The sequence below is a fragment of the Pan paniscus genome, chromosome 4, assembly GCF_029289425.2.
Source record: "Pan paniscus chromosome 4, NHGRI_mPanPan1-v2.0_pri, whole genome shotgun sequence".
In the NCBI taxonomy this organism is placed as follows: Eukaryota; Metazoa; Chordata; class Mammalia; order Primates; family Hominidae; genus Pan; species Pan paniscus.
In genome coordinates, this window is record NC_073253.2 from 71,047,233 (window position 1) to 71,065,897 (window position 18,665).

General features: G+C 38.1%; 2 protein-coding genes across 2 annotated transcripts in view; both read left to right on the forward strand.

Moving 5' to 3' along the window:
- C9 (complement C9) overlaps nucleotides 1-7,746 on the forward strand; it is an 83,400-nt gene extending 75,654 nt beyond the window's left edge. The window contains exons 10-11 of the mRNA XM_003810967.6: nucleotides 1,772-2,000; nucleotides 5,490-7,746. Of these exons, the coding sequence (XP_003811015.1) occupies nucleotides 1,772-2,000; nucleotides 5,490-5,524 (264 nt within the window). The 3' untranslated portion in view covers nucleotides 5,525-7,746. The remainder of the gene's footprint in view (nucleotides 1-1,771; nucleotides 2,001-5,489) is intronic.
- An 8,043-nt stretch (nucleotides 7,747-15,789) lies between these two features.
- Nucleotides 15,790-18,665, forward strand: part of FYB1 (FYN binding protein 1) — a 168,246-nt gene continuing 165,370 nt past the window's right edge. Inside the window, exon 1 of the mRNA XM_034960140.4 lies at nucleotides 15,790-16,280. The gene's annotated coding sequence lies outside the window, so the exon portion shown is untranslated. The remainder of the gene's footprint in view (nucleotides 16,281-18,665) is intronic.

An 18,665-nucleotide genomic window follows, 5' to 3' on the forward strand; every position in this document is an offset into this window, starting at 1 on the left:
AGAGGACTAGTAGCCCTAGAATACTGGGCCCACCTCTTGGATTTCCACCTCCTCCCAGATCTTAGATCAGTGATTTTTTATTTTCTTATTAGTTCTCCAGGGCATTTTAGCAGTTTTTTAAAAAAATGTTTGGTTTTATTTTGTTTAGCTTTCCTCATTGTCCTTAGGGAAAAGATGAGTCCACATTATTTAATCCATCATTATTCTTCTGCAGGAATTTGTGGGGTTTTTTTGGTTTGTTTTTTGTTTTTGTTTGTTTGTTTGTTTTAGCTCTGGGCTCTTTAGATTCTCATTTCTTTTAAGTTTTGTGGTCTCTTGTTTTAAAGTGCTCTGCCACCAAAGTACCTCTATTTCTAACAGTTTATTCACTCAAACAGCTCTTGCTAGTTACACAATTGAATTTGCTTAAATTAAGTGAACATATAAATTTCCCTGTATATGTTATGATATCTCCATTATAAGAACTTTTTAATTGTTTTCTATGATCATCAAGCTGCACAATAGATCTTCTGAACTTACCCCTTCTATCTAACTACAATTTTGTATCTTTGGAACAACATCTTCCCAACTTCCTCCTCCATTTAAAAACTTTCAAAATTCTTTACTGTACGCCTGAAATAGTCTTCTCTCTGCCTTGACACCTTCAAATCTCAGCTCAGTATTTATTGTCAAAGCTTTCCAAACTTCCTTGATTTCAGTGTAGCAACTGTGTATCTTACTGCAGGAATTTGAGTGTGCCAAATAAATACTTTTACTTCATTTTCTTTACATCTAATTAAATGTGATTTTGAGATCATGTCCCTCCATGTTGCTAGAAAATTCACCTTTCATTTACTTGTTGGATGGGGCTCAGGAAATTTTTTCCCTGCTGTATAAATTGGTATAAGAATCCTAACACTTCCATCTGGGAAATGGAGATATAATTTACATATGCCTTTAGTTCATCGTAGTTACCTCAATAACCTTATTGTTCAGGCTCACATGTTCACTAGAAGTCAAATATTTCCAAGCCCTCCATGCCAGGCTTGCAAATGGAAATCACTGACAAGACTGGATTCCTGATACTTCATATGCAGCTTCCTCAAGGCACCCCATAGGTCCTTCTATCTCCCAAAATAGCTGCTAAATATCTAGCTATGGTTTCCTGTTACTTGAGGTATATACTAACTTCTATCCCCTTTCTATTCTGGAGGAATCTCTTTCCTTGGTGGCATTCTTCTATATTCCTTCCCTCTACAAAAATTTCTCAATGAATTTAGACTTTTAGAGGAAAAAAAAACAAGAAAGAAATTAGAAAAAGGTTGCCTTCAGGGGCATTCTGGACTTGGCCTTGCACACAAACCTCCTCTTAGGCAAGAGATAGCAAGCATCTGGTTACCTTCTGGAAGAGAAGGAAGAAGGCAGCAAAAACAATTCACAAAATAATATGTCAATAAATTATCAAGCCAGAAGTTTAAGTCCCTCAGTTGTTCATTTTTAAAGCACATATACCTGTTTTTTTTTGTAGCACCTATCACACTTTCTACTTGAAATTTATGCATCATTATTTTATTAATATCAGCCTCCTTAACTCCGTAATATGACCTCCCTGATAGCAGACATCTTGACTAGTTTTGATTGTTTAAAAGCTAACATCACATCTGGCAATACTATACATACAATAAGTCTTTGTTGAATTAATGAATCAGTGAATGAATAATTAAGTAAAGTGTATTCTACAAGTTCTCTCAGTTAAAAAGGACCTAAAATTAAATGTTTTGCTTCCTTTCAGCTGTCTCCTATATATAATCTGGTTCCAGTGAAAATGAAAAATGCACACCTAAAGAAACAAAACTTGGAAAGAGCCATTGAAGACTATATCAATGAATTTAGTGTAAGAAAATGCCACACATGCCAAAATGGAGGTACAGTGATTCTAATGGATGGAAAGTGTTTGTGTGCCTGCCCATTCAAATTTGAGGGAATTGCCTGTGAAATCAGTAAACAAAAAATTTCTGAAGGTGAGGACAATTTATTTGATGTGATTAAAGACAAAAATATGCACTTTGGGGTTATCTAATTTGAAAACTAGCTCTTGAATTAATTTGTACTAAATCTCTAGATTATTTATATAAACAGAAGATAAAGATTGAGTGAATAGTGAAAATGGGTAAATCAGCCTTTATGTGTCATTTTGACATATTCTACTTGTATATATTAGGATAGAATTATAAATAAATAAATTATAATTATTGTATTACTCTTTATAAAAATATTCTTATAGAAGGTTTACAGAAATACAACAAATATCAGGTATTCACTATATAGAATTGATGAATGTTAATACATATATATCATATACACTTTGCATATATATGTGTTTATGTGTATAGACGTAGACATATATACTTTAAAACCCTTTTTTAAGAAGCAACAATAATACATCCAATTAATTACTTTGTACCACATCCCCGCCCCCCAAAAAAATTCTATTGCCTTTTCTGTCTTCTACTACTCAGATACAGTCACTTTCATTAAGTTGGTATGTATCTTTCCAGTTCATATTTTTGTGCTTGTACTAAATATGTATGTACCAATGAAAAATATGTGATATTGTTTTGTATGTTTTTAAATTTTATATAAATGATATTCACTAGATTTTTATTTTGCATTTTTAACTGTATTTGTGTTTTTGAAAGCTGAGATTCTGTATTGTATTTTTAAGTTAATCATAAGGAAACATTATTTTACATTAAAAATATTTTTATTATGAATTTAAAGGGTACATGTGAAGGTTTGTTACAAGGATATATTGCATAATGGTAAGCTTTGGGCCTCTGGTGTACGCATCACCCAAATAGTGAACATTGTACCCAACAGGTAATTTTTCAACCTTCATCCCCCTCCCATCCTCGCCATTTTTGGAGTCCCCACTGTCTATTATTTCCTTCTTTATGTCCATACATACCCATTGTTTAGCTCCCACTTATAAGCGAGAGCATGTGGTATTTGATTTTCTATTTCTGGGTTATTTCACTTAGGATAATGACCTCCAGCTCCAACCATGTTGCTCCAAAAGACATGATTTCATTCTCTTTCATGGTTGAATAATATTCTATGGTGCATATGTACCACATTTTCTTTATCCAATCATCCATTGATGGACATGAAAGTTGATTCCATGACTTTGCTATTGTAAATATGTATTGTAAATATGTGCAATTCAAAATATGTGCTGCAGTAAACATATGTGTGCAGGCATCTTTTTCATATAAAGATTATTTTCCTCTCGGTAGATACCCAGTAGTGGGACTGTTGAGTTGAGTGGTAGTCCTATTTTTAATTTTTTGAGAAATCATCTCTATTCTCTTACCATATACAAAAATTAACTTGAGATAGATTAAAGACTTACATGTAAGATCTGAAACTGTAAAAATCCTAGAGGAAAATCTAGGAAAAACTCTCCTGGACATTGGCCTAGACAAATAATTTATAACTAAAACCTCAAAAGCAAATGCAATAAAAACAAAAATAGACAAATAGGACTCAATTAAACTATTTTACTTCCTACAAGTAAACATGACTTTAGTCATGTTTCTAATCCTAAGAGTTTATGCTTAGTATTTCATTCTGGTAGAATTATTCAGACTCCTAATAGATTAGTGAGATCTTAGTCCAAGTGTCAATATCACAACATTAGCTATTAAGATTAACTTTCTATGGCAATCATTGTTTGAACAAATACAGTTTCCTGAAACAAAATTCTAAAACAATTATGTAGCAAAAGTTCACAGCCTCATTTATCATTCAACCATATTTTCATCTCTTACAATATAAATTTTTAATATTTTATGAATTTTTTACACTTCTCAGCAAATGGCTTAGAAACTCAATCATGTGGTGACAAAATATGTAAGTTAGAATTTAATTTAAATTTTAGAATGATTGATTTATAAATGTATGCTAACTCTGTCTCTCATCGGTCTAAAGTCTCAATCTAGTGCTTTGCATTCCAAAAAAAACTCTCACTCTCCAAAAATGTATACTACTTTGTACTTGGAACTTCTATTTTCTACCTATTTCTCTCTATGTAGAATATTCTGCTGATTTCTCTGTGATTTCTTTAGTTCTATCTTTTAATTTTCCAATTATTTTATTCAACTTTGTATAGTCGATCCATTTGCTGACCTATTGAGATTATTTTAAAAGTATTTTTCTAAAATTCTGATTTGGTTATTTTTCAATTTTCTTTTGTCTAGTTTTTTCTGTTGTCTAGTTTACTGGATTATTTTCCTACCTTTATAGCTTTCAACATGTTAAATATATCTTCACGGAATTCTTTCAAATTGTTCCAGTATATATTGTTTCTGCAGTGCAATTCTCTGCTAAGTCTACCAGTTCATTCTCATGGCATATTATGCTTTCTTCAGTACTTAGTGATTTTTTATTACAGGCTTAGTTTTTGGTGGGAATTATTTCCCGTGGAAACCCGTCTTCCCTGGATAATGAACATATTCTTAGGGTTAGTTTGTTTCTTAGGAGGTCCTATCATTTTCATTAGTCTTGCACTAGATTTTTATGTGAAGTTCTTGGTTCGGGTTCCATATATTGTGTTTCATAGATAATGAATATCAAGGTCCCTTCCCCAATATAAAATTATCTTTGATCACTAGGCATTGTTTGGTTGACCTTTCAAACCTGACCCAGGATGGCCCACAGCTTCTTGCTAAGACATTAGACATTTTCTTGCTGAATTTTTCCCTCAAGGTAGATCTTCCAAGCATCCATGTTGATATAGAATGTTCTAGTTTCCAATTTACACTAGCTTACACCCATGATGAGACTGAAAACCGTAACACATCATCTTTCTTTTTCTATACCATTTATTTAGCTTGAAATGCTTCCAACTTTCTCTCCCTCAACTAACCGAACCTCCTTCTCCCTTATTCCTTGTGTGCGTTTCTACTCCTAGACCAATGGCTCTCAACCAGGTTGGTCATTGGATTCATCTGGCTCACTTCCTTAAAGGAAAAAAAAAAAAAAGAAACAAAACAAAACAGATGTCTATCCTAAGCCAATTAAACAAAAGCAGCTATGGTAGATCCTGCCTGGGCATGGGTGTTTTGTTTTTTGAATTTTTAAAAAATCTACTGGTTATTCTAATCTTTAGCCAGGGTTAAAAACCTCTATTTTGAACCCAGTCCAATTAGCATATCTTTGATGAAACCTTCTCCAATTTCTCCAGGAATCAGTTCTCTATCTATGCTGCCTGAGAACTTTCCCTCTGTTTTTCCAGCACTAATCACATTGACTCTCTGTATACAAGACAAATAGCCCTTTCTGGTATGAAAATGTGCCTTGTACCTTACACCACATTCTATTCCCAGTACCTAGACAGTATGGCACAACGTGGTGCAAGAGGATAAGAAGGTGAAAAAGCGGATGGGTGGATGGACTCAAAGTAAAATCCTATTGATGGTTAAGATTTGATACTTATTTGTTTTCTCTAGGATTGCCAGCCCTAGAGTTCCCCAATGAAAAATAGAGCTGTTGGCTTCTCTGAGCTCCAGTGGAAAAAGAGAACACTAGTACCTTCAGATCCTACCCCTGAAGATAATCTTAGCTGCCAAGTAAATAGCAACATGCTTCATGAAAATCCTACCAACCTCTGAAGTCTCTTCTCTCTTAGGTCTATAATTTTTTTTAAAGTTTTTCTTCCTTAAACTCCTGTGATGTTTCCATTTTTTGTTCCCTAATGAGAAGTCAACAGTGAAATACGCCAGAACTGCTTTCTCCCACGGAAAATGCCAATCTCTTCTAAAAAAAAACAAAATTAAATTAAAAACAGAATGTTGGTTTAAAAAACTTCAAAGTAATTTTCAAACTGCTTTGTATGGTTAACATATTCTGCCAGGTCCATGACCACACGTCTGCACCATGCAATTTAACTCTTATTTACATTGTTATGTTTAGTTTGGTTATTTGCTTAGGTGTGCATACATTCATTCAGCAAATGCTGAGCACCAGCCACGTGCACAGCAGTTGCTTTTACTAGTCTTAACTCTACCATTTGAATCCATGTGTCCAAGGGGGAAAACATATTATATTTGTAACCAAAAACTACTAGTTTACCAGAGGACTGAAGGGAGATAAAGAGGAGTTGGTTAATGGGTACAAAAATCCAGTTAGATGAAAGGAATAATATAGATAGTGTTCAGTAGCAGAATAGAATGAACATAAACTATTAGTTTAAATTATGTGAAATTGCTTCTATTTGATCATATTTTACAAGAAAAAACATCAATTTTATATAGTCCAACTTAATACCTAGCCTTATGAGTTGTATAAGGTAAGGTTACCTACCTGAGAAGCTGATTAACATTGGTTGTACAATCTTATTCATTAGAGAATATGGTACTTAGGGTCTGAGACCTTTTGAAAGGTCTGAGAACTCTTTAAAAAAAGGAAAGAAAGAAAGAAAAGAGGAAAAATATATCAAAATAAAAAAATGCAAAATGAGAATTAATAAATGCTTAAACATCAGCATGTATCATGTTAACTTTATTGTTACTATTAATAAACATTTCACACATTTATAAATAAATTATGTTACTTTCTGTCACTTGGCAGAAATTCTCAAGAATGCATTTGATTGCTGGGAGATAACAGTAACTAAATTACCTACATGAAAATAATTTCAAAAGCAAAATTTTTAAAAATAATTCTCAAAATTGTTTTTAAATAGCAAATAAAAAGATTACTGGATGTGGGATGTATTTTAATATGTTAGGTATGATATGGAGATCGTACTAATAAATGTGCCCTGGCCCTTAAGAGTCTTGCATTTGCCCTGGGAGCTCCAGAGACATTCTGTCCCCTGCCCTTCAAAACACTGTGTGAATTAGAGAGGAGTAAGATTTGTTAAATGTGTATAAATACTGAACTCTGTTCTTGAACAATCCACTATTGAGAGAGTTTTTGATGGAGAGCATCTGGCTCAAGGCTGTTATTAGAGTAACACCTGAGAATTCCTTCCACCCTTAGGAATTACAAATGTCAAACAATAAAAGAGCTGAGCCTTGACCAGACCCCCTAGGGCTAGCTTAATGATTTATCAGAGTCCTTTCTAGGGTAATGAATAGCAGGAACAGCCCAGGTTCACACTTGATGGAGAGTCCTCCGACTTCTTGCCAAAGGTGGTATATCTGATGATAGAGCATCTCCAGCAGGGAGCACTATTGAGACACCAGAAACTGCTCAACAGTAATCAACACAGAGCAGAAAGTCTCCAGGCCTAAACTAAAGGAGAATCTCTAGAAACCGGGAAAGATGAGGACCCACTAGGCCTAGCATGTGTCAGCGTGGACTGTTGTTTGGAGAGAGCAGATGTAGCTTAGTTTGCCCAAATGGAGTGCATTATAGGTGCCCCCTACTCCACATGCTCTCTGAGGGGGTGCACCACCAATTCAAGGAAAAGGACAGGTGAAAACAACAGCCCTGTGAAGCCCAGTCCAGAAAGTTGGATCGTTATACTAAATCACTATCGAAAGAAGCCAGTATCAAAAGAAGTTAGAGAAGTGGGATGGGTATTTATGTTCACTAGGACATGATGGATAAAGGAAGCTCAGAGTTTTGCTACATTTTTACACTTTTCCCTTTTTATACTCAAAATTCAGGTCACTTATTTATTCTAGTGATCACAGAGTAGACAGTCAACATACACCTGTTGTCTAGTGTTCGACGTGTGGGTCAGCATTCTCACCCTGGCTTTACACAATTGTCTCCCCTGCAAGCCCTTTTAATTGTTTAATGGGACCCAACAATAGCATCTCCTAAATTAGTCTCCCAATATTTACTTATGAAAACAGCCCAAAATGGTAAATGATATGGTCTGGCTCTGTGTTGCCACCCAAATCTCATCTCAAATTGTAATCTCCATCTGTCAAAGGAAGGACCTGGTGGGAGGTGATTGGATCATAGTGGCAGTTTCCCCCATGCTTTCCTTGTGATAAGTGAGTCAATTCTCACGAGAGCTGATCAAAGGCTAGTTCAGTTTTTTTCCTTAATGAAACAATTTTTATATACACACGTAATTCACAGGACAGTCAAATATCTGTCCTATGACAGATATTTGGCCCCCACTCTTTGCTCTTCCACCCCCACCTCATGCCCATCACCTACCATTATGCTAAGAGCAGCAAAATGGCCCAAGAAAAGGGGATGGCATGGCTATTTAACAATGGGCAAGTTACTAAACCCTTAAGCCCTAAAATATGCTCAGGGAAAATAATATCTCTTTCCTAGAACTGTTAGGTTGATTTACTGAGATCATTTATACTGTAACCGACTGGAAAAGCAATAAATAGTAATAGTGGCTATTACTATTATTAGAACACAGGACTATTAGTCAAAAATCTTCAAAGTATAACTAACATTTGTGACATTAGATACATCAGTGTATTTTGCAACTTTTTTGGCCTAATATTTTGGGATAAAAACTGGGAATGAAGAAAGGAAGGAAGGAAAGAAAGGCAGAGACAGAGACAGACAGAAGAGAAAGAAAGAAAGAAAGAAAGAAAGAAAGAAAGAAAGAAAGAAAGAAAAGAAAGAAAGAAAGGAAGGGGGGAGGGAGGGAGGAAGGAAGGAAGGAAGAAGAAAGAGAGAGAAGGAAGGAAGGAAGAAGGAAAGAAGGATGGAAGGAAGGGAAGGAAAGAAAGGAAGGAAGAAGAAAGAAAGGAAAGAAAGAAGAAAGAAAGAAAGAGAGAGAGAAAAAAGAAAGAAAAAAAAAGAAAGAAAGAGAAAGAAAGAAAGAAAGGGGTGGAGCCAAGATGGCCAAATAGGAACAGCTCCAGTCTACAGCTCCCAACATGAGCGACGCAGAAGACAAATGATTTCTGCATTTCCAACTGAGGTACCGTGTTCATCTCACTGGGGCTAGTCAGACAGTGGGTACAGGAGAGTGGGTGCAGTGCATCAAGTGTGAGCCGAAGCAGGGCAAGGCATCGCCTCACCCGGGAAGTGCAAGGGGTCAGAAAATTCCCTTTGTTAGCCAAGGAAAGAGGTGAAAGAGGGCACCTGGAAAATCGGGTCACTCCCACCCTAATACTGCACTTTTCCAAAGGTCTTAGCAAACGGCACACCTGGAGATTGCATCCTGTGCCTGGCTCAGAGGGTCCCACACCCACAGAGCCTCGCTCATTGTTAGCACAGCAGTCTGAGATCAAACTGCAAGGCAGCATCGAGGCTGGGGGAGGGGCGCCTGCCATTACTGAGGCTTGAGTAGGTAAACAAAGCTGCCTGGAAGCTCGAACTGGGTGGAGCCCACCGCAGCTCAAGGAGGCCTGCCTGCTTCTGTAGACTCCACCTCTGGGGGCAGGGCATAGCCAAACAAAAGGCAGCAGAAACCTCTGAAGACTTAAATGTCCCTGTCTGACAGCTTTCAAGAGGGTAGTGGTTCTCCCACCATGCAGCTGGAGATATGAGAATGGACAGACTGCCTCCTCAAGTGGGTCCCTGACCCCTGAGTAGCCTAACTGGGAGGCACCCCCCAGTAGGGGCAGACGGACACCTCACACAGCCGGGTACTCCTCTGAGACAAAACTTCCAGAGGAATGATCAGGCAGCAACATTTGCTGTTCACAAATATCTGCTGTTCTGCAGCCTCTGCTGCTGATACCCAGGCAAACAGGGTCTGGAGTGGACCTCCAGCAAACTCCAACAGACCTGCAGCTGAGAGTCCTGACCGTTAGAAGGAAAACTAACAAACAGAAAGGACATCTAAACCAAAACCCCATCTGTACGTCACCATCGTCAAAGACCAAAGGTAGATAAAACCACAAAGATGGGGAAAAAACAGAGCAGAAAAACTGAAAATTCTAAAAATCAGAGGGCCTCTCCTCCTCCAAAGGAACGCAGCTCCTCACAAGCAACAGAACAAAGCTGGATGGAGAATGACTTTGACGAGTTGAGAGAAGAAGGCTTCAGAAGATCAAACTACTCCAAGCTAAAGGAGGAAGTTAGAACCCATGGCAAAGAAGTTAAAAACCCTGAAAAAAGATTAGACAGATGGCTAACTAGAAAAATTGATGCAGAGAGGTCCTTAAAGGACCTGATGGAGCTGAAAACCACGGCACAAAAACTACATGATGAATGCACAAGTATCAGTAGCCGATTCAATCAACTGGAAGAAAGGGTATCAGTTACAGAAGATCAAATGAATGAAATGAAGCAAGAAGAGAAGTTTAGAGAAAAAAGAATAAAGAGAAATGAACAAAGCCTCCAAGAAATATGGGACTATGTGAAAAGACCAAATCTATGTCTGATTGGTGCACCTGAAAGTGACGGGGAGAATGGAACCAAGTTGGAAAACACTCTGCAGGATATTATCCAGGAGAACTTCCCCAATCTAGCAAGGCAGGCCAACATTCAGATTCAGGAAATACAGAGAACGCCACAAAGATACTTCTCGAGAAGAGCAACTCCAAGACACATAATTGTCAGATTCACCAAAGTTGAAATGAAGGAAAAAATGTTAAGGGCAGCCAGAGAGAAACGTCGGGTTACCCACAAAGGGAAGCCCATCAGACTAACAGCTGATCTCTCAGCAGAAACTCTACAAGCCAGAAGAGAGTGGGGGCCAATATTCAACATTCTTAAAGAAAAGAATTTTCAATGCAGAATTTCATATCCAGCTAAACTAAGCTTCATAAGTGAAGGAGACATAAAATACTTTACAGACAAGCAAATGCTGAGAGATTATGTCACTACCAGGACTGCCCTAAAAGAGCTCCTGAAGGAAGCACCAAACATGGAAAGGAACAACCGGTACCAGCCACTGCAAAAACATGCCAAATTGTAAAGACCATCAAGGCTAGGAAGAAATTGCATCAACTAACGAGCAAAATAACCAGCTAACATCATAATGACAGGAACAAATTCATACATAACAATACTAACCTTAAATGTCAATGAGCTAAATGCTCCAATTAAAAGACACAGACTGGCAAATTGGATAAAGAGTCAAGACCCATCAGTGTGCTGTATTCAGGAGACCCATCTCATGTGCAGAGACACACATAGGCTCAAAGTAAAGGGATGGAGGAAGATCTGCCAAGAAAATGGAAAACAAAAAAAGGCAGGGGTTGCAATCCTAGTCTCTGATAAAACAGACTTTAAACCAACAAAGATCAAAAGAGACAAAGAAGGTAATTACATAATGGTAAAGGGATCAATTCAACAAGAAGAGCTAACTATCCTAAATATATATGCACCCAATACAGGAGCACCCAGATTCAGAAAGCAAGTCCTTAGAGACCTACAAAGAGACTTAGACTCCCACACAATAATAATGGGAGACTTTAATACCACACTGTCAACATTAGAGAGATCAACAAGACAGAAAGTTAACAAGGATATCCAGGAATTGAACTCAGCTCTGCACCAAGCAGTCCTAATAGACATCTACAGAACTCTCCACCCCAAATCAACAGAATATGCATTCTTTTCAGCACCACACCACACCTATTCCAAAATTAACCACATAGTTGGAAGTAAAGCACTCCTCAGCAAATGTAAAAGAATGGAAATTATAACAAACTGTCTCTCAGACCACAGTGCAATCAATCTAGAACTCAGGATTAAGAAACTCACTCAAAACTGATCAACTGCATAGAAACTGAACAACCTGCTCCTGAATGACTACTGGGTAAATAATGAAATGAAGGCAGAAATAAAGATGTTCTTTGAAACCAACGAGAACAAATACACAACATACCAGAATCTCTGGGACACATTCAAAGCAGCGTGTAGAAGGAAATTTACAGCACTAAATGCCCACAAGAGAATGCAGGAAAGATCTAAAATTGACACCCTTACATCACAATGAAAAGAACTAGAGAAGCAAGAGCAAACACATTCAAAAGCTAGCAGAAGGCAAGAAATAACTAAGATCAGAGCAGAACTGCAGGAAATAGAGACACAAAAAACCCTTCAAAAAATCAATGAATCCAGGAGCTGGTTTTTTGAAAAGATCAACAAAATTGATAGACCACTAGCAAGACTAATAAAGAAGAAAAGAGAGAAGAATCAAATAGACGCAATAAAAAATGACAAAGGGGATATCACCACCGATCCCACAGAAATACAAACTACCATCAGAGAATACTATAAACACCTCTACGCAAATAAACTAGAAAATCTAGAAGAAATGGGTAAATTCTTGGACACATACACTCTCCCAAGACTAAACCAGGAAGAAGTTGAATCCCTGAATAGACCAATAACAGGCTCCGAAATTGAGGCAGTAATTAATAGCCTACCAACCAAAAAAAGTCCAGGACCAGAAGGATTCACAGCCAAATTCTACCAGAGGTACAAGGAGGAATTGGTACCATTCCTTCTGAAACTATTCCAATCAATAGAAAGAGAGGGAATCCTCCCTAAATCATTTTATGAGACCAGCATCATCCTGATACCAAAGCCTGGCAGAGACACGACAAAAAAAAAGAGAATTTTAGACCAATATCCCCGATGTACATTGATGCAAAAATCCTCAATAAAATACTGGCAAACCGAATCCAGCAACACATCAAAAAGCTTATCCACCATGATCAAGTGGGCTTCATCCCTGGGATGCAAGGCTTGTTCAAGATACGCAAATCAATAAACGTAATCCAGCATATAAACAGAATCAATGGCAAAAACCACATGATTATCTCAGTAGATGCAGAGAAGGCCTTTGACAAAATTCAACAGTGCTTCATGCTAAAAAACTCTCAATAAATTAGGTATTGATGGGACGTATCTCAAAATAATAAGAGCTATCTATGACAAACCCACAGTCAATATCATACTGAATGGGCAAAAACTGGAAGCATTCCCTTTGAAAACGGGCACAAGACAGGGATGCCCTCTCTCACCATTCCTATTCAACATAGTGTTGGAAGTTCTGGCCAGAGCAATCAGGCAGGAGAAAGAAATAAAGGGTATTCAATTAGGAAAAGAGGAAGTCAAATTGTCCCTGTTTGCAGATGACATGATTGTATATCTAGAAAACCCCATCATCTTAACCCAAAATCTCCTTAAGCTGATAAGCAACTTCAGCAAAATCTCAGGATACAAAATCAATGTGCAAAAATCACAAGCATTCTTATACACCAATAACAGACAAACAGAGAGCCAAATCATGAGTGAACTCCCATTCACAATTGCTTCAAAGAGAATAAAATACCTAGGAATCCAACTTACAAGGATATGAAGGACCTCTTCAAGGAGAACTGCAAACCACTGCTCAATGAAATAAAAGAGGACACAAACAAATGGAAGAACCTTCCATGCTCATGGGTAGGAAGCATCAGTATTGTGAAAATGGCCATACTGCCCAAGGTAATTTATAGATTCAATGCCATCCCCATCCAGCTACCAATGACTTTCTTCACAGAATTGGAAAAAACTACTTTAAAGTTCATATGGAACCAAAAAAGAGCCCGCATTGCCACGTCAATCCTAAACCAAAAGAACAAAGCTGGAGGCATCACCCTACCTGACTTCAAACTATACTACAAGGCTACAGTCACCAAAACAGCATGGTACTGGTACCAAAACAGAGATATAGACCAATAGAACAGAACAAAGCCCTCAGAAATAATGCCACATATAAACAACTATCTGATCTTTGACAAACCTGACAAAAACAAGCAATGGGGAAAGGATTCCCTATTTAATAAATGGTGTTGGGAAAACTGGCTAGCCATATGTACAAAGCTAAATCTGGATCCCTTCCTTACACCTTATACAAAAATTAATTCAAGATGGATTAAAGACTTAAGTGTTATACCTAAAACCATAAAAGCCCTAGAAGAAAACCTAGGCAATACCATTCAGGACATAGGCATAGGCAAGGACTTCATGTCTAAAACACCAAAAGCAATGGTAACAAAAGCCAGAATTGACAAATGGGATCTAATTAAACTAAAGAGCTTCTGCACAGCAAAAGAAACTGCCATCAGAGTGAACAGGCAACCTACAGAATGGGAGAACATTTTTGCAATCTACTCATCTGACAAAGGGCTAATATCCAGAATCTACAAAGAACTCAAACAAATTTACAAGAAAAAAACAACCCCATCAAAAAGTGGGCAAAGGATATGAACAGACACTTCTCAAAAGAAGACATTTATGCAGCCAACAGACACATGAAAAAATGCTCATCATCACTGGCCATCAGAGAAATGCAAATCAAAACCACAATGAGATACCATCTCACACCAGTTAGAATGGCAATCATTAAAAAGTCAGGAAACAACAGGTGCTGGAGAGGATGTGGAGAAATAGGAACACTTTTACACTGTTGGTGGGACTGTAAACTAGTTCAACCACTCTGGATGACAGTGTGGCGATTCCTCAGGGATCTAGAACTAGAAATACCATTTGACCCAGCCATCCCATTACTGGGTATATACCCAAAGGATTATAAATCATGCTGCTATAAAGACACATGCACACGTATGTTTATTGTGGCACTATTCACAATAGCAAAGACTTGGAACCAACCCAAATGTCCATCAATGATAGACTGGATTAAGAAAATGTGGCACATATATACCATGGAATTCTATGCAGCCATAAAAAATGATGAGTTCATGTCGTTTGTAGAGACACGAATGAAGCTGGAAACCATCATTCTCAGCAAGCTATCACAAGGACAAAAAAGCAAACACTGCATGTTCTCACTCATAGGTGGGAATTGAACAATGAGAACACATGGTCACAGGAAGGGTAACATCACACACCGGGGCATGTCGTGGGGTGGGGGTAGGGGGCAGGGATAGCATTAGGAGATATACCTAATGTAAATGACAAGTTACTGGGTGCAGCACACCAACATGGCACATGTATACATATGTAACAAACCTGCACATTGTGCACATATACCATAAAATTTAAAGTATAATTTAAAAAAAGTAGGAAAGAAAAAAGGAAGGAAGGAAGGAAGGAGAAAAAATGAGAAATAGATCCCTTTTGATGTGGGACCTTTATTTTATTCATTAAAGATCAAATTATCATTAAACAAATGGCAAAAGCAATAAGCAACCCCATGAGAGTGTGTGTCAGTTAAATCTTGTCTTGGAGACCCACTGAAGCAAAGGGATTATGACTTAGAATTCTGCTTCTGTGAAACAAATGCAAGGACAAACGATGTGAGAAATCACGAGAAGAAAACAGCAGGACCCAATAGACCCACGGAGTTCATGCATCCCCAAAGACCCAAAGAGAGGGTGTGATACAAATAATGGACAAAATTACAAAAAACAAAGCAAGGTAATATATAACCTAGAATTCTTCTATAAGCTTTGTTGTCTCTTTGCTCTCCAGGTTAACTGGTTTGATAAAAACTCCTTAAGTGAAGTCTAGATTAATTTTTTCATTGTCCTATTTTAGCAGATTGTTTTTACTGTAGTAAATATTCACCTGGGATTGGGTTTAAATTGTAAAGACAAATGCTCCCTTCTTTTCTTGAGTTTCAATACAATCTACTCGTTCCACTAAAATGTGGTGGAAACTCTCTTTTTAATCAAAAGTAAGTTGATTAATAAGCTATTTCTTCCAGAACACTGATGTTCTGAAGAGTTAAGGCCCTCTTTCATTAAAAGTAGAAAGTACAAGAGTGAAAAAGTTCACTGTGTTTTTAAAACAAAAAGTGAAAGAGAAATAACCCAAATCAAGGAAGTCCCCACTTCCTCCTGCACAGCCTTCTTAAGCATGCCTGTTCTTATTCTGCTTTTTCCTGCTACTTCCCATTTGCTATTTCATATCTAGCCAAACAGGGAGACTGAATTTCCTTGAATTTTTATGAATCTGCTTGTAAGTTTCCTTTAATTTCATGATCAAAGAGCAGCTCTGTAGTGACTATCTCTTAGTATTTGGCGATATTTTAGCCAAAGGTTCTCTTATAGCTTCCCATAAATGATGGGCTTCAAGGAAGGTTGTAGATGCAGAATCAGTGTACAAAACAAACATTGCTTTCATCTGAGGAACTCACTAGGCAAAAAAAAAAAAAAGAAAAAGTGTTAAAAAAAAAAGCTGACCTAGGACCTTAGAGTGAGAAAAGGAAGTATGAAAATTAATTCTCATTGGAGCAGTTTCCAATCTAGTTGAGGAGCCAAACCTAATACACCCAATACAATTAGAGAACCATAAAGGGCAAACATATTAAAAGAGCTTAATTTTGTAGTGTGGCCTGCAGGCTTCCAGAAAAAACGGGAGATCAGTGAGCTAGCAGCAGAGAAGCCTTCCTGGAAAAGGTGAGATTCGACATTCCTCTGTTCTATCTCAGGGGTCTTAGCCAGGCACATTAATGTTGGGCACGTAGAGTAGATGGCTACTTGTTTCTTGTATAAAATGTTAGACATTCGGGTTATAAAAAAGAAAATGTATCGGAGTTTATAACTATTTCTAACCTTCTATGCTAACAGTTTTAACCATGCTTCTTTTAAAACCTAATACCTGTAATCCCAGCACTTTGGGAGGCCAAGGTGGGTGGATCATGAGGTAAGGAGTTCAAGACCAGCCTGGCCAAGATGGTGAAACCCCATCTCTACTGAAAATACAAAAATTAGCCAGGTGTGGTGGCACATGCCTGTAATCTCAGTTACTTGGGAGGCTGAGGCAGGAGAATTGCTTGAACCCGGGAGGCGGAGTTTGCAGTGAGCTGAGATCGTGCCACTGTACTCTAGCCTGGGGGACAGAGCAAGACTCTGTCTCAAAAAGAAAAAAAAAAGCATAATAGATAAAACACTGACGATGCTTCTCAGTAATGATCATTAATATTACTCAAATTTTATTAGTGTTCTTTCCTTTATCTACTTGCAAGATGAGTTTAAAAAATGAAGTTGGTTTTCCCTAGCCACCCCATTCTTCTAGATCTCACAGTCTCCACCTAGCCACCACCTTCAGTGAGTACTGAAGGGGCAGACTCATTCATTGCACCATTGACTAAACAAAAACTGTTTTCTAAAATAAAAATGTATGAAAAGAGAGTGCATGCCCCAGTATTTAAAGAATTATAACTTATTTTGCATTCTGTAAGCTACTTCTCCCTTCTATTAGCAGGAATAATTGCAGTGCCCATACTGCGAAAACATAGGTTTATCATTTTCAGATGGTATCACTATGCTCTCTGTCATCTTTGTTGCATTTCCTGTTTCATCTTCCTGCTCAGGAACTTATGTACTGAGCTCTGGCTTCACAGGAGATATACTCACATATGTGATGTTTGACATATATTTTTCAAATAACATGATTATGCCTTAAAAACTAAATATGAAAATATACTTGTGGACTACAAGTTATAGTTGGGAGTTTCAACTCAACTTTTTTTTTTTTCCAAGGCAGAAGAATTTTTCTTAGTACAGAACAAAATGAAAAGTCTCCCATGTCCACTTCTTTCTACACAGACACAGCAACCATCCGATTTCTCAATCTTTTCCCCACCTTTCCCCCTTTTCTATTCCACAAAACCGCCATTGTCATCATGGCCCTTTCTCAATGAGCTGTTGGGTACACCTCCCAGACGGGGTGGTGGCCGGGCAGAGGGGCTCCTCACTTCGCAGAAGGGGCGGCCGGGCAGAGGCGCCCCCCACCTCCCGGACGGGGAGGCTGGCCGGGCGGAGGCGCCCCTCACCTCCCTCCCGGACGGGGCGGCCGGCCGGGTGGGGAACTTCTTTTTTTTTCTTAGCCAAAAATACTTTTCTTAAATATATGTGTTTGAAAGACCACTAAATTTATTTCAATAACGACTAAAAATTACCTTAATCTGCATTTGGAAATAAGCACAACTTGAAATGGAATTTAGATGGATGAATTGAAATTCAAAGTTCTCTTAACCAGAGACTTACCCAATAAATTACACTGTTAACTGAGTAATTGCTAGATTCCTGTTTATCATGTAATTTGTGTCCAACTTACTGGTATAGAGAGGAAATTGTAGCATGACTAAGATTAAGTAATTCTTTTTTTTTTTTTTTTTTTTGAGATGAGTCTGGTTCTGTCCCCCAAGCTGGAGTACAGTGGCACAATCTCGGCTCACTGCAAGCTCCGCCTCCCGGGTTCATGCCATTCTCCTGCCTCAGCCTCCCGACTAGCTGGGACTAGAGGCGCCCGCCACTAGGCCCAGCTAATTTTTTGTATTTTTTTTTTTTTTTTAGTAGAGACGGGATTTCACCGTGTTAGCCAGGATGGTCTCGATCTCCTGACCCCATGATCCGCCCGCCTCAGCCTCCCAAAGTGCAGGGATTACAGGCGTGAGCCACCGCGCCCGGGCCGATTAAGTAATTTTTATGTAGTACATGGGGTAAACATGTTGATTAACTTAGTAGTGAACAGTGTCAGAGTGTCACGATTATTTCTACCCACAAGGCTGGCCTGGTGATCTGTTCACTATCTTGCTAGTATGAGTCACCTGCTCCTTCTTTTAAGGCAAAGGCTCTCAAATATGCACATACCTTGGAATCACATGGTGAGCTTTGAAATACACTGATGCCTGAGTTTCAACCCCAGATTTTCATATAATAACCTGGGGTGAAGCCTGGGAGCTGAGACTTAAAACATCCCAGGTGATTTTAATGTGCAGCCAGGTTGAGAACCACTGCTTTAGAGTGATTCTCTTTACCCTAAGCTGTATCTGCACT